The 15,703-nt window shown below is 33.3% G+C and overlaps 1 protein-coding gene across 1 annotated transcript; it reads left to right on the top strand.

Moving 5' to 3' along the window:
* The first annotated feature begins 12,387 nt into the window (after positions 1–12,387).
* LOC103501566 (uncharacterized) lies at positions 12,388–14,357 on the top strand. The gene is made up of 3 exons (XM_008465177.3): positions 12,388–13,277; positions 13,613–13,798; positions 13,907–14,357. The coding sequence occupies exons 1-3, from the start codon at positions 12,819–12,821 to the stop codon at positions 14,183–14,185; spliced, it is 924 nt and encodes a 307-aa protein (XP_008463399.1). The 5' UTR covers positions 12,388–12,818; the 3' UTR covers positions 14,186–14,357.
* Positions 14,358–15,703: the final 1,346 nt, after the last annotated feature.

Below are 15,703 nucleotides of genomic sequence, written 5' to 3'. Positions count from 1 at the left end.
GAGCAATTTCTCTACTTACTCTATCATTAAAGAATATGTGAATTCCTTCTTGTGTATTTGTGTTCTCAACTCTCCAATTAGACGAATCAATGAAATGGTAGACATATTGAGTCGGCAACATAAGCTACTCTCACCCATGCAGATCAAAGGATTGCCTTTATTGGCAAGAGTTCATAACTCACTTAGGATTCAGATCAAGTCACCTATGGTCATCCTAGTGAAATGTGATCTCAACTAGTAACAGTGTTAATAAGAGAGACTATTCATTTCATGGTCCGGTCTTATACAAACTCCTTGTATAGAATACCCCTGCTCTAATATCTCGACATGAATAACTAGGATCAAATCATTCGTAGCACTTTAGAACAATTATAACAACTATAAATTAGTTGCCACTTGCTTGCCTTGCCTTGGCCTTCCTCGCAGTGTAACCTCCTATAATGCATTAATACATTAGACATCATACTCTATCATGTGACACCTATATGCACGACTCTAACTTCCCAAGAACTTGTGCTTTGATACCATCTTGTCACGCCTCGCCCCACAGTCAATTCATGCACTATGTGGAGGCATGACCACATAGACACTCAACACATATCTCCTCGCGAGATAACACACTAAACGCCTAGTAAGCAGAATAAACACCGGTAATCATTCTCAACGCGTAGTGGAGACTTATTTTTGGGATAACAAATACTTCGTTGAAATTCAACCGAGATTATATTTTCGATGAGTGCATAGAATTAGTTTTCCCAAAATAAATATAAACAAGTTTCAAAAACAACATTTTACTTTTCTCGCCTAACTCTACATGCTATACGAGCTGACTGATGAGTACTAACAAGTTGATACAACACAATTATGGCATGATAGGGGATCAAGATGGCAAGTCGAACATTGGATTTCCTTCGCTACTAGGGGGAGGGAGGAAGAGGGAGAAGAAAATAAAACATTTGATGATTAGACAAAAGAATCTAGTGAGTGGAGTTTTTCACCAAAACATTTAATAGAACACTCTCCGCATAACGTGTTGCATAGTTCTTTTCACAAATACTATGCGATACAAATAAGTATGTGTTTCAATTAAAACATAAGATCAAATCAAATCCTTTCGCTACATTAGGAGATTTAAATCTCATTGTAAATGTTCATAGAACCATTTCCTTGCAAAATTATTCCATCATAAATCATATCGCATAGGAAAGCATTTTAACATAGCATTTAAAATATCATTATGCAAAATAATTTTACACAACAAATTCCATCTTTTGTACCTTCCTCAGTTCAAGTGCCAACAGACTCTTATCATCGAGCTGTGGCTATGTGGAGTAATCTCGATGCATACAACAATTTTCATCAATTCCATCACAAATAATGCGTCTTTCAATGCCATATCACACATCAAGCGAAGGACATCTTATACCAGATCACATAATAAGTATAAGGTATCTCATACCAAATCACACAACAAGTATATGACATCCTATTTCAGATCACACAGCAAGAATAGGGCATCTCACACCAGAACACACAATAAGTGTGAGGTATCTCATGGCATGGGGTACTAAAATCATTTTGCAATAACCATTCAAATTCATTTCTAAATCTAATTCATTTGTAAGTTAACTTCATTTCAAGAATTTGAGAAACATAATAGAAATTATTGAACTCAAAAATTTCAAAGAGATATATAAAAGAATTCATAATGTAAATTCATTTATTTCACAAATACTTTAAAGAAAACCACTCACAATTGGGTGACCTTCTCCTTGAGCTCTTAGCCACTCTTTTTCGAGGCTTAACTCATGGTAGCTCCCAAAATTTATTGCAAATACTTAAAACTTTTCTTAAGTAAACACAAGGTAAATGGCTCTTAAACTTGCAGGACTTTCCTTATTTATAAGTTTTTCCAGTGAAATTTTCTAAGTCGGAATGATTACCTCTGCTTGGTAGTGAGGATCATTCAATATCAAAACACCACGTGGCCACTGCCACTACCTAATCCTGATCAAAGTTGGTGGCAAAGTCACTTCAACGCTGACTTTGTTACATAAGGATGACATCAGCTACTTCAAGATGAAGGAAGCTCATATCGCCTCCCATCTCAACGCATAGATATTTTCTTATCGCATAGCTAGAACGCCTTACACAGTTTTCTTCTTATCGCATAGCTCGAATGTAACCTAAATGCAGCCAATTCCTCTCGCGTGTGATCTTAACGCATAATTTTTAAAACGTGATCAGGGTTTCACTATCAGGATATATAGTTCCTCTACATGTGAATAGATAACCTATTTGAGATCTAGCTTTGTGTGGATCAAATAAATATCTAGAATATGTAAAACCAACTAGGTTAAAATTTGATTTATTTAAATAAAATAATCTTATATTAATCGTTCCTCGGAGATAACGAAGTATATGATTAATTCCATTCCAATGTCTTTTTTTAGAGGATTGTATAAAGGTAACAAATTTACTGAAAATGCAATAACTGATCTTGTATTATTAGCAATATACAAAAGTGCACCAATTGCACTAAGATATGGTACTTCTAGACCAAGGAGTTCTTCATTAACAATACGAGGTCGAAATATATGTTCTTCACATCTAATGAACGAACTTGCATTGGAATGTTCAATGGATGTGCTTTTTCCATATAAAATGTTTTCAAACTTTTTCCTGAATAAGTTGATTGATGAACGAATATCTCATTTGCTTAATGCTCAATTTTTAAAGCAAGGCAAAACAAATTTTTTTACGAGGTCTTTCATCTTAAATTATTTTTTAAGATATTCTATTACCTTTGAAAATTCTTCAAAAGTTCCAATTATATTTAAATCATCAACATATACAATTATAATAGCATCTTGACTGTGATTTCTTTATACAAATGCATGGACATATTTGATTATTTTGATATCCTTCTTTCAATAAATATTCACTTAGGCAATTATATCACATTCGTCCTAATTGTTTCAATCCATATAATGATCTATGTAATTTTATTGAATATAGTTTCCAAGAAATTGATTTGTATGTTTTAGGTATCTTAAATCCTTCTGGGATTTTCATATAAATATCATTATCAAGAGATCCATATAAATATGTTGTAACTATATCTATAAGATGTATGTCTAGATTTTCATACCTAGTCAAGCCAATTAAAAATCTTAATGTGATTGCATCTACCACTGGAGAGTATGTCTCCTCGTAATCATTACTAGGTCTTAAAAAAATCGTCTAGATTTGGGTAGTCAAATCCAAACGACCGTGTACAAGAAAATAAATGATCGTGTAGCCAAATCTAACGATCGTGTACCAATGAATCTTGAAAAAAATCGTTTATATTTGACTACCTAAATCTAAACGATCAAATCTAAACGATCTTATACCAAACAATAGTTAAATTTAAACAATCATGTAACCAAATTAAACGATCGTTTACAGAGAATCTTGAAAAAAAATCATTTAGATTTGGCTACCCAATTCTAAACGATCAAATTCAAACGATCGTGTACTAAACAATAGTCAAATCTAAACGACGTGTAACAAAATTAAACGATCGTTTATAAAGAATCTTAAAAAAAATAGTTTAGATTTGGCTATTCAAATTTAAACGATCCAATATGAACGATCATGTACCAAATAATAGCTAAATTTAAACGATCGTGTATCAAATATATTACGCGTGTTGTTGACGGCGTGGTTAACGGGGTATTTTTGGTATTTTCCATTGTAGGTCTGTGGGCTTTTTCCTGTTTCCGGAATTGTTTTATACAATGTAAATATTTTTTCGCTTCGTTATATTTTTTAAAAAACCCCTAAAAAATTAAAGATAAAAAAGAAATAATTATTATATTAATTCATAAATAAAACACTTGCTATTTTATCAAATATGCCAACTTTCTCTTCCAAAAGATTCAAAACCTTACCACTTCCAAATTTTTCATACTGGATGGACCAAATATATTATAAATTTGATATGCAAAATGTCACACCCCCTCTAAATGAGGGTGTAAGGGTTGGAAAGCGTTACTATATCTTGACAACACTTACCAATCCACTAACCTGTCTAACTCAACTAGTAGTCACAATACAAATGCATGCTTGAAAAGAATAACAACACAAGCTACGTGCATTTACTAATAATTTAGACCTAATAGTTGCAATTTCTATGTAACATTAGCGGAAGCTTAAACATGACTATAACCCTTTTTATTAGGCTGACTTATAACAATGAGTTGTCAAAAATAACCGTAAACATGCCTATCTTGAACTTGTTTATAGAGTCAACACTGACTCCCTGCAATTCTTAACAATTATTAAAAACCGATTAGCCTCACAACACTAGGTTTAACACTCGAGAATGCACAATTTGTACCTGAAAAGTAAGAAACATTTAAAGGGTTAAGTTGAAAGACTTAATGAGAGACGGTTTTATAAAACATGTTTTCTAAAATAGTTACATGCAGATTCTTGGTATAACGAAACACTCCAAACAGTGGAAAATTATTTCATAACACGTTACTTTGAACTTAAAACATTTCATAAACCTTTCTTGAATCATGATTCCAAAACTCGTTCTTAACCTGTAATCAAGGCAGTACTGACACCTCATCATCATAAAATGGATTAGGCTTTGAAACACTTCTTTGTCAAAAGACAGACCTAGGTCAATTTTCATTGATTCATTTTCCTCATAGGCATAACAAGTATACCTAGATAGAAATCAGTAGCGGAGTTATGGATTTTTAACAAGTATATCTATGTTATGGATTTTTAACATAGGCTCGTCAGCCTTCCCATCAGTAGCGGAGTTAACCAAATGTGTGCATAGGGGCCATAGATAGTACTTAGAATATGTGGGCACAAAATCATCAAAACATGCTTGAAAACTTGGCTTAAACATAACGTGAACTTTGGAAAACCAGCTACATTCTTGTTGTGCTAAATCATGTGTTCAGCTTGCAAATACTTTAACATTCATGCTTTGCAAATCTAAATAGAAATCAGTAAACTCAAATACATTTCTCAAACATGCTTAAAAATATTCTTTAATAAACATGCTTAGAAATTATTTTATAAGTTTGTTTTATCACTTACAAGCTATTGCTTGTGTAGCTTGAAATCATGCTTAATAAATAGCTTTTAAAACAAAGTGTTACTCACAAATTTGATTCAAGCCTTGGCTAAGAAATTCGTTCAAATTCATCTTGACCTGAAAATTTCATATTTAATTAAGTCTTAATTAATTCCTTGGCCATGGAAAATATCCAAAATTTGCTCAAAATTTCCAAAAACATCAAAACAACCTAAACCAAGCTATGACACTGTTGGTTGCATGGCATGGGCACAGTCAACATGTGCGAGCGCAGAGGGCATCAAAATGCCTAGTCGTGTTCTTGCCTTGCACGCACAAGTGTCGCACCCGTCTGGCTGCATGGCACAATGTTGTGGGCCTCCTTCGAGCTCATGGCCATGTACACGGCCTGAGTGTAACCATGTGGCTCGGCCATGCCTTGGTCGTGTTGTGCACCCCAAACTACCCAAAATAACCTCCTTACTTGAACAGTGTATGCTTACACCGCGATGTTTGACCACCTTAAGCTTGCCTAGAAACTGTGAAAATTCCAGAAACTTCATTCAACTTTCAACGCTTATAATGTTTAATCCATACCTCAAAATGAAAAGGTTCCTTCTACAAACTTGCTCAGAATTGTTTTAACTTTATTACCTCAAAATTTTAGCTTCAATGTATAAGGAATGCATCCTATAGCCTTCTGGGACTCAAGATTGTCCAAAATTTCTTTGAAAATGACATTTTTCCTTTCTTGAACTCAAACCTAAGACTCCTCGCTTATTTTTTGTCAGGTGGCCCCCTCCAGAAAATAGACTCACTTAGAAGGCTTTTTTCAAGTGGTTTGAACACACGCAACGTCTGAAGTTGCTCTTTTATAGAGCACCCTGCATGCCAATATGTTGCCACACATTCACACTTCCTGCTTGCTGCAAAAATGCATTATGCATGTTGTGGACACTAGATTCAATTATACCAACTTTCCTTGAACTCCTACATTCTTCAATATCTCACCTAACCATTAAGTCCATGCCCAAACTCTTTAATTTACTCACCATGCTAACTTCACTTAAATAGCCGTAAGGCCCACCTTTGTGTACAAGATCACCTAGCTTAGGTTATTTTGCCTAGCAAGCCACCTTGCTTAGCACAAATTGTCGTCCATGACATCTCCTTAGAGGTTCTCTCACCTACACTTTATCTTTCTTCAAGCTTGGCACCTAGACATACCTTGAGAGATTCTTACTTAGCTAATTGTCACCTACATGCCCATATTGTCTAGTTGTCCTTGAAGGTTCTCAACCCATTCTTTGGTCGCCTAGTTGAAACCTTAGAGGTTTTTCTTGCCTTCTTTTATGTCGCCCACCAAGTCCTTCTCACCTAGCCTTCCTTATATGCCTAGAGGTTATCTTGGCAACACCACACCTCTCGACCTACACACACACAACAACCTTGGTCGCCCAATACTTTCCTTTAGATGTTCTTACGCTTTCTCTTGGCTGCCTAGCTCTCTTCCACACCTACACTCACAGTTAGCCATTTTTTACTTTGTTTTTCAACCTTAGAATTTAATGATGCACAAACTTTGTCACTTAGTCTTCAACCAACTTTCCAAGGAAATTTCCTTCCATTTTTCTATTAACTTATTTTCTCTTTCTTTTACCAAGTCCGTGTAAGTCTTAAAGGTCATTAAATCTAGGATTTACACAATATCTGCTTCCACATTTTTTTTTCTGGAGCTTTTCTTTTCTAACTACCATTTCATGTTGTTCTTTTGAGCTTTGGATGACTATAACGACCAACCATGCAAAATAATTATTTCTTATTTTACTGTGGTTATAACCTTGATTACAATTGTCAAATTCACAACTTCAGGGAATGAGATTGTTCAAGTTGGTCAAGATTCATTATTTTCATCCACCACTATTAAAATTTACAACTTTTAATTTAGGAAAATGTTGATTCTTTAATCGACTGATGATTTTTTAATCAATAACTCGTTGTCTCATTCAACCACGAGAAGACATTAAGATAAATTCATAATATTCTTCATAATATTTCTCTCGATATTGCTACTGCACGACCATATCCGAAATGTAGAATATAATTACTTTCTGATGATTATATTCTTAATAACATTTCAGTGTATCAAGCATTCACGATAAATAATTATTACTCTTAGTATCAAATAATAGAAATTTAATATATATCAAACATGTAAAATAATATTTATTTTATTAATTATAATAAGTAGGGAAACCCGACATACCGTTAGGACCTACCTTCAACGGAGGAGACAACTGAAGCTCATGCTAATAACACATTGTAAAAATGAGTCACAATCGGAATACAAAAATCAAGAAAATATAATAATAAAATTAATATAATGTAATATATAAAACAAATATATAATAAAGGAATGAAATAAAAAATTATAAAAATCTCTCCAAATCCCACTCAAATTAATTTGGAAAGTTCACTAATATGAGTTTGTCCATGTAATCCACCAAATGCCATTATTTATAGGTAATTTGCCAAGCATGAGACAGGTTACATGGTCACTAAGGAATGATATCTTTAAGACACATGTCAAAGATGTTGAATGATTAAGGGGATGCCATGTATAATATTAAAATAAATAAATAAATAAGAAAATTTAAAATTAAGAAAATTAGAAAAATCTCTTTAAAATCCACTATCTCCCATTCATGTGGAAATTTGTCCTACATGTGTCTTCACAAATCCACCCAATGTCTTTATTTATAGGAAAAATGGTAAGTAGACGGTGGATTACTTGGCCACTAAGAGATGATGTCTTCAAGACATATGTCAAGGGTGTTGGATGATTAAGGGGGTGACATAAGACTATGGACACTTAACATACTAATGAGCATCTATGTATTAATAATTTTTATAATAGTATTAGTATTTACCTCGATAATGGTTTTTTATTTTATTTTTAATCTCTTTCGATTGATGATTGAAAATAGAATTTACAATGTTCGTCCCATGGCACTATGATGCCAGACTGAATTTTGAGAGTTTCAAACACTAAATTGAATAAAACAAAAAAAAAATTGCAAATAATTTTTAGTCTACTCGTGTTTTGCAAATAGTTTTCAAACTACTATTGTTGTTGTACTTAATATAAAAATAATAAAGCTTGTGTTTGGATTATCTAAGGAAAAATTCTTTTAAACACTTTCTTTAAAATAAGTTTAAAACTTAAACACCTACATGTTTGGTTTGACCTTTTTACGAAGTGTTTATATACATAGTTCTGTTTAAAAATCTATTTTCTCAAAACTTGATTTTGAGTGTTTTCTTTTAAATGGATTATTTTTCAATCTCACTTTTTAAATATTCATTTCGAAAACTTACCAAATACCTCAATTTTTTTAAAAATATTTTTTTTTTAATTTAAATACTTTAAAAATTAATCCAAATACACCATAAGCCACCTAAAAAAACTAAAAAAACTGTTAGAATTAGTACTTTTGGAAAGAATAAAATATAAGATTTTATTTCCTAAATATTTTCTAAATCTTTTCCTTTCTTATTCCTATTGCTTTGTACCTATTGTTTTTGTTCATAAGAAAAATAATAAAAACTTTATAGATAAGGAACCCTACCTTTTATTTGGGAGAAAAAGACTAGAAGAACTAGGATGAAGAAGATTAAGAAATTGAAGTTCTTCCAGAAGACTTAAAGAAAAGCTTCTTTCAAAGTTTACTAGAAATTACTCGAGTTTTTGTACGAATAGCCTATCTGTAGAAGCATTTTAATTTTATAATCTTCTATCTTCGTGCACAAATAAGAATTATAAGCTTTCACTTACGTCACCTTGGCTTTTCAAAAAGCACAAACCCATCGAGTTGGTGAGTACCAATCCAGCTTGATGAAGGTGCCCTATTCTGAGCACGACTCCTGTGAACAAAACTCAATGAAAATTCTGAAATTCCTCACCGTTCCCCCCTTGTGCTCGCAAGTACGCACCGAATCCAAAGGAAGTGTCCTAGCCCTAGCCGCATTCAATCATCAAAACCCGATGAAGATTTTAAATCGCTCTCTTTCTGTATTCTTTTCATGATCATGATTATAATCACTTCCTGATAAATTAAAACTATCCCTAGCCCGATATATGAAAGATTAAACCTGATTGTGATTGTGATTGTAATTCATAATAATTGAGCTATATAAGAAATTTTAAATTTACAGGGATCTGTTTAGAGTTATGTAAGTTGAATTAAAATACTAAATAATGTAGAAAAAAGGGATCACATTTAAGTTGTTTACCTTTACCGTCGTCGGTCTCTATTTATATTGGTTGACATTAACTTTGTGCATGTTTTGTTGTGGTGTCTTGTATTACCACACCAAGTGCACCTCTGAATTTGCACATGTTCTTCAGTAGAAGGAATGATACTAACACGCGATCTACCAATGATGGTAGTTATTTTTTTATGGTAGTATAACATAGTCCATGTATCTAGGTGGTCTTCTTCACTCTAAAGGATGTCTGACAAAGGAAGATTAGTTCGGCATATGTTGATATTAACGATTCCACTTGATAATATTGACTAAAAAGGGTGTACAAGTTAATGTTTTGTGACCTTTCAAAAACGATTGCATGTGAGCATAGAATCTTAGTTGAGTATTTTACATGTGCATTGGCGGCTATTTAAATTGACTAGATCATTCAAGTGATCAGACCTATAATGCACATAAGGATTAACGACTAACCTATATCAAGGCACAAAGAATGGATCTAGTGGCAGACGAGAGAGAACACAAGCTCCAGAGCATGCATCAAACTTCCTCCACGACGATCTCATATTGGATTGAAGTTTGAAATTCTTTAATGTATATATCTGATATGTGATCAGATCTGTCAAATATGGCGAAAAAGCTTTGACCCGATTTATTGCCCACACATGAAATTTTTCGAAAACAATCCTCTAAATCAACATTTTCTATCGCGATGTGATTTAAAAAATAAGGATCTGAATTGCCAAAGACATCCCAATTTTTTATGTATTGCAAGAAAAATTAACAATCTTGATAAGGCCTCCGAACCCTTGTTTAAGCCTCACAATTTGATGATTGAATCGGGCAAGGGATAGGCGGACTTCATCGAGCTAGTGCATACTCATGAGTGTGACGACAAGACGTTTCAAGCCATTTAAAATCTTCGTTGACTTTTGATAATTGAATCGAGCTATGTCTAAGGTGCTTCATTTGAGCTGGGTGCCTACTTGCGAGCGCAATAGGGGATGTTGAGACATTCCAAAATCACCATTGAGTTTTGTTCATTGGAATCATATGCTTAAAATAAGGTGCCTTCATCAAGTTGGATAGGTACTCGAGAACATGACGAGTTTGTGCTTTCTGAGTGCTTTCTGAAAAGCCAACGTGACACAAGCGAGAAATGTCATAATTGTCATTTGCACAAGGAGAGTCATGAAACTGAAACGCTCTTACGAATGAGTCGTCCATACAAAACCTAAAAATTACTCATGGTAATTGTTATTCGTAGCAAAACCATACCAAAGCAGAAAAACACATATAACACTATATTAAAGATTTGGACCCAACAAATTTACATTGTCTCCTTAAGACAACTTACTCACCATAGTGTCGTAGTTTCAAGAGAAATTGTCTCCCAAGATAGAACAAATCACATTTCTTTTAGAAGTAACATCACATCAAAAAGATCAACAAACAATACTTTTTGGATGTATCGAACTTCCACAATTTTCAAAAATTGAGAGAAAAATTCTTGGAGAAGGTATAGAAACAAAAATGTAATGTATACAAATTGAAGAGAACACTTAATTTAAAGAGTTATTCATGGTCATTTGAATAATTGTACCTTTTATTTAATTTGGTTATTCTCATGAAATGAAACAACATTCACGAGGGAACACAATTTATTGAGGGCACTTGCATCATTAGCAAAAAAAGTTTAACTAAATTAGGTCCATGTCACTTGAAATTTTAAATTTCAAAACTAGCAAATTCGATCAGCTCAACCCAAATTTTGCTAATAGGCTTGAACTAAAAAGTCAAAAATGCCCCTCATTTTTTAAAACAATTTGATTGTTTTATGATTGTTATCCGGTTGTCATCTGATTACCTTCTACATTTTCTTTCAATCTTAGTTAGTCTTGTGAAATAGTCATTTGATTATCTTCTGATTGTTATCTGATTACCTTCGACTGGTTTTATTTTCAATTTTAGTTATGGGTCATTTGGTTACCTTTTGATTCTCATCTAATTATCTTCAGTTATTTTTTATTTCAATTTTAGTTAGTCTTGTGAGATAATCATTTGATGATCTTTTGATTGTCATTTTATTACCTTCTAATAGTCATTTGATAGTCATGGGATTGACATCTGATTACTATGTGATTTGCTATTTGATTAATTTTTTAAACATTAAGAGTAACGACAATTGCAAATTTGTCAATACAAATTGAAAAATTAGGCCCATTGCCTAAAGTTTGATTTTTTGCAACAAAATTGGACACCCAACCCAATTAGAGAGAAACTGAAACTGAAAAGTCTAAAATACCCTCATTGATTTAACTTATGCATAAAATTTGATTGATATGTAATTGTTATATGATTGCCATTTGATTACCTTATGTTTTTTCTTTTTTTTTTTTTTCAATTCTAGTTAGCTTTAGAATAGTCATTTAATTAACTTCTAATTGTCATACGATAACCGTTATAAAAAAAACAAACAAAGATATCCTTAGAGTCTACAATGTTATTGTTAAAACATGTACAAACTTGCTTCGTGTGCTTTGCTGATTCAATAATTTAAGGAATCGTTTGCTTACGAGGTCTTCTTGCTTGATGTTTAATAATCATAAGGCAATATAGTGTCGTTCACCCTTATAATACTTTATACATTATGTTTACCCCACAATAGAAGTTAGACAGGAATCAAATAGTAATCAAATCGATATACAAGTATATAACGGTAAAGATGGTATTCAAATTGAAATTAGATATCAATATAACAATTTCATGACAATTAAATATCAATAAAATGACAAACAGATAACAATCATAACCTCAGTTACGCTACTTAATATCCGGTCAAAATATCGGCCAAGAAAGCCCAAATCATACCTTATTGATAATTTCCCGTCAATTTATTCAAGTGTTAATAAAATAAATTAGTAATTAAATTTCGGAAAAGCAATAATGATAATAAGCCACAGTAATTTATTAACGTTTTCTCCTAAGAAGACAAATTTAATAACGTCGTTTTCCTTATGGTTGGAAGTTAGAACCCCGTCAAGCATAACGGAGCTCCGGGAACTATAAACGGGATACCTGAAGCTACCGACACTCATATCCAAGCCTCTAGCTTCAGATCACGAGCCTGAGCTCCGAACTTACACTCCCAGCTTTCTCCACTGAACCCGAATCTCCCTCCCTGGCCCTTTCTCAGTGGTGACTGATGGCTCATCACTGCGGCTTTACTCTCTTTATCCCCATTCACCTTTCTTCTTCCCCTCTCTTTCTCATTCCCACAAAAGGGAAAGTTCTTCTTTACAATCTCTCTGGTTTCTCTCTCTCGATTCCCAATTTTAAGTGATTCAATTTGTATTTTCATTGTTTCTTAGCGAAACTAATCTGGGGTTTTTATCTCTTTAGCTTCTGAATTTCTTATTGAACCCTCGAATTTCCATTGCGACCCATCTTTCATTACTCCTTTTGAAAGATGATGCACGCCAAATCCGATTCGGATGTGACGAGTTTAGCTCCATCCTCGCCAAGGTCACCGAAGCGGCCGCTCTACTATGTGCAAAGCCCTTCGAGAGATTCTCACGATGGCGACAAATCTTCCACCCATGCCACTCCTGCCTTCAACAGCCCCATGGAAAGCCCTTCTCATCCCTCTTATACTCGCCACTCTCGCTCCTCGTCGGCGAGTCGGTTTTCCGGTACCTTTCGATCCTCTCTTGGCCGTAAAGGTAGCCGGAAACGCAACGATAAAGGGTGGCCAGAGTGTAATGTGATTGAAGAAGAGGGGGACTATGATGATCTAAATGGAGATAAAGGGTTAACTAGAAGATGCCAGATTCTGATGGCTTTGCTTGCTTTTATTTTTATATTCTTATTGTTCTGTTTAATTATTTGGGGTGCTAGCCGACCTTTCAAAGCAGAGATCAAAGTCAAGGTTGTGTTTCTAACTCTATATATACTCTGAAACTATATAAAATTGTTAGAATATTGATTTGTTTTGTTGTAGTTGATTAAAATAATATTTGCCCATAGATACGAATATTTTAAGATTTCTCTGGCGTTTTGGATCTTTGTGAAGAATTGATATTATCTATAACCCATGTCTGAAATTTCATATATATTTCTATTTTGATTCTTCTTCTGTCTAACTCTGGTTTTGGCTGCGGCACCATAACTTCTCAGTTAAGGATTCGATGTTTGAAATTATTTGGTTGTCAATGTAAGAGAAGTGATTTTTGTTTCATTGTTCTTATCCTTTTTCTCTTTCAGAGCATGACCGTTCATAATGTTTATTTTGGAGAAGGATCAGACACAACAGGAGTTCCAACCAAATTACTGACTATCAACTGTTCATTAAGGATCACTGTTCACAATCCTGCAACTTTCTTTGGCATTCATGTCAGTTCCTCTCCCATCAATCTTATGTACTCCCAGATCGCAGTTGCTTCTGGTCAGGTAAAATTCCTAACAACAAACTTCCATAAAAAAAAGACATTAAGAAATGGAAATGGTGACCAATCCACAGGAAAAGGAAAATATATGAGATCTTTTCTTACTTTGCAGTTGAAGAAATACTATCAACCGAGACAGAGCAATCGAATCAAATTGGTGAATCTTCAAGGGAACAAGGTGCCATTATATGGGGCTGGAGCCACCCTAGAAGCCTTGGATAAAAATGGAAACATTCCTATGATGTTGGTGTTTGAAGTCCATTCAAGAGGGAATGTGGTAGGGAAACTGGTAAGATCAAAGCATAGAAAGCGTGTATCATGTTCTTTGGAGATTGACTCTCGCAACTCGAAGCCTATGAAGATTAAAGCCGATTCATGTACATATGATTGAGACATTAGAATCTCCATCTTGCATCGTTCTTTTCAATGGAAGGGAAAGATTCTACTCGTAGGGGATCATACTATGGTTGTAAAAATAGGCTGTTGACTTAGTTCTTTCTTCTTTAAAGCAATGGAATAATTAAGGGAAAAAAAAAGAAGATCAGTGGATCAGTTTATGGACATACTATTGTTTTGACAACTACTTTCCATAAAACAACAACAGAGCATGCGCAATGATGGTATAATTATTTGACAAAATGAAATGATATGTTCTTTATGCTTCTGACAAGACAACATTGTTTTTATAAATTAAAGCACTTTTACTGCCTATTGAAAAGGAAAATGGAGCTAGCAGTTTAACGACTGTTTTCCTAAATATACTTTTTGAAGATAAGATGGTTAAATCATAAATAATTTTTTTTTAAAAAAATTGAATATATTTTTATATTTTATTATCATAAAGAATACTAATAAAGACTTTTTTTTCTTTCTTTTCTAACATATAAACAAAATAGTATTTTTAACTTCTTTTTTTCACCCAATATCGCTCAACGTTCGAATTAACTTAAAATTTAAATTCTATTTTAGTTCTTATCTTATTCTATTTTGAGTTTGGATCCTCCAACTTTAAAAAAATAACACATTTTTATCTTGATATTTGCTTCAAAATTCCAATTTTTTTTAGAAAAGTAAAGGATGGAGGAGTCGAGGAGGGAATGTGAGAGATTTGAGTTTTTGAGGAAAAAGAACAAAAATATATTTTAATTTGTGTATATTTGATTCAAGTGTGTTAATTACGTTTATGTGTTGACATACAAAATTTATAGAATAAATTAACAAGATTTATTAATTAATTTTCAATTTTATTAATATGATTAATCTATAACCTAATCATCCAAATATAAAGTCACATAGAAAACTAACAAATCATAATGAGAATGATCAAAATAAGTTTTAAAAAAAGTTAAGGGACAGATTCATACACACGGGAGACGAAAGGGAAGATATAGCTTTAAGATATCCTTCTCATTTGGGGTCTACAACTGTTATAGTGAAAGAAAAATTAACTAAAAGCAAACACACAGATCCTTCCATTTAAATATGATAAATGCTTCTACCGTGAGTTCTAAACCGTGTTTTTTAAACAGTGGGACCCACAAACCCTTTACGCCCAACAAGGGGTGGATTTCACAACGAGAAGTATTATTTCACAACTCTTTGGTCCAAAGATCCCAAAAATGACTACTTTAGTATCTTTTTTTTTAAATAGTTAGAAAGTAATTTGAAGAATCCAAACAACCCTTCCGCAATAGATACTCTAGAAGCATGATTCTCCATCAACAGTGAGCAGTTTTTGTAGATCAGCTATATTTCATACACATTTAAATATCACAATCAGAGACCAACATGAGCACATCCTTCTCATGGTCAGAGGGTAGATTCTCCATCCTCAGGTATTATCCAAAAAATACAAAAAGAAATCGCATCCAGAGATATTGGACTAGAATTGCATTGGGCACCTTCATTT

The sequence above is a fragment of the Cucumis melo genome, chromosome 2 (assembly GCF_025177605.1).
Source record: "Cucumis melo cultivar AY chromosome 2, USDA_Cmelo_AY_1.0, whole genome shotgun sequence".
NCBI lineage: Eukaryota > Viridiplantae > Streptophyta > Magnoliopsida > Cucurbitales > Cucurbitaceae > Cucumis > Cucumis melo.
The sequence above is the reverse complement of the archived record's forward strand: the minus strand, read 5'-3'. Positions and strand labels throughout refer to the sequence as shown.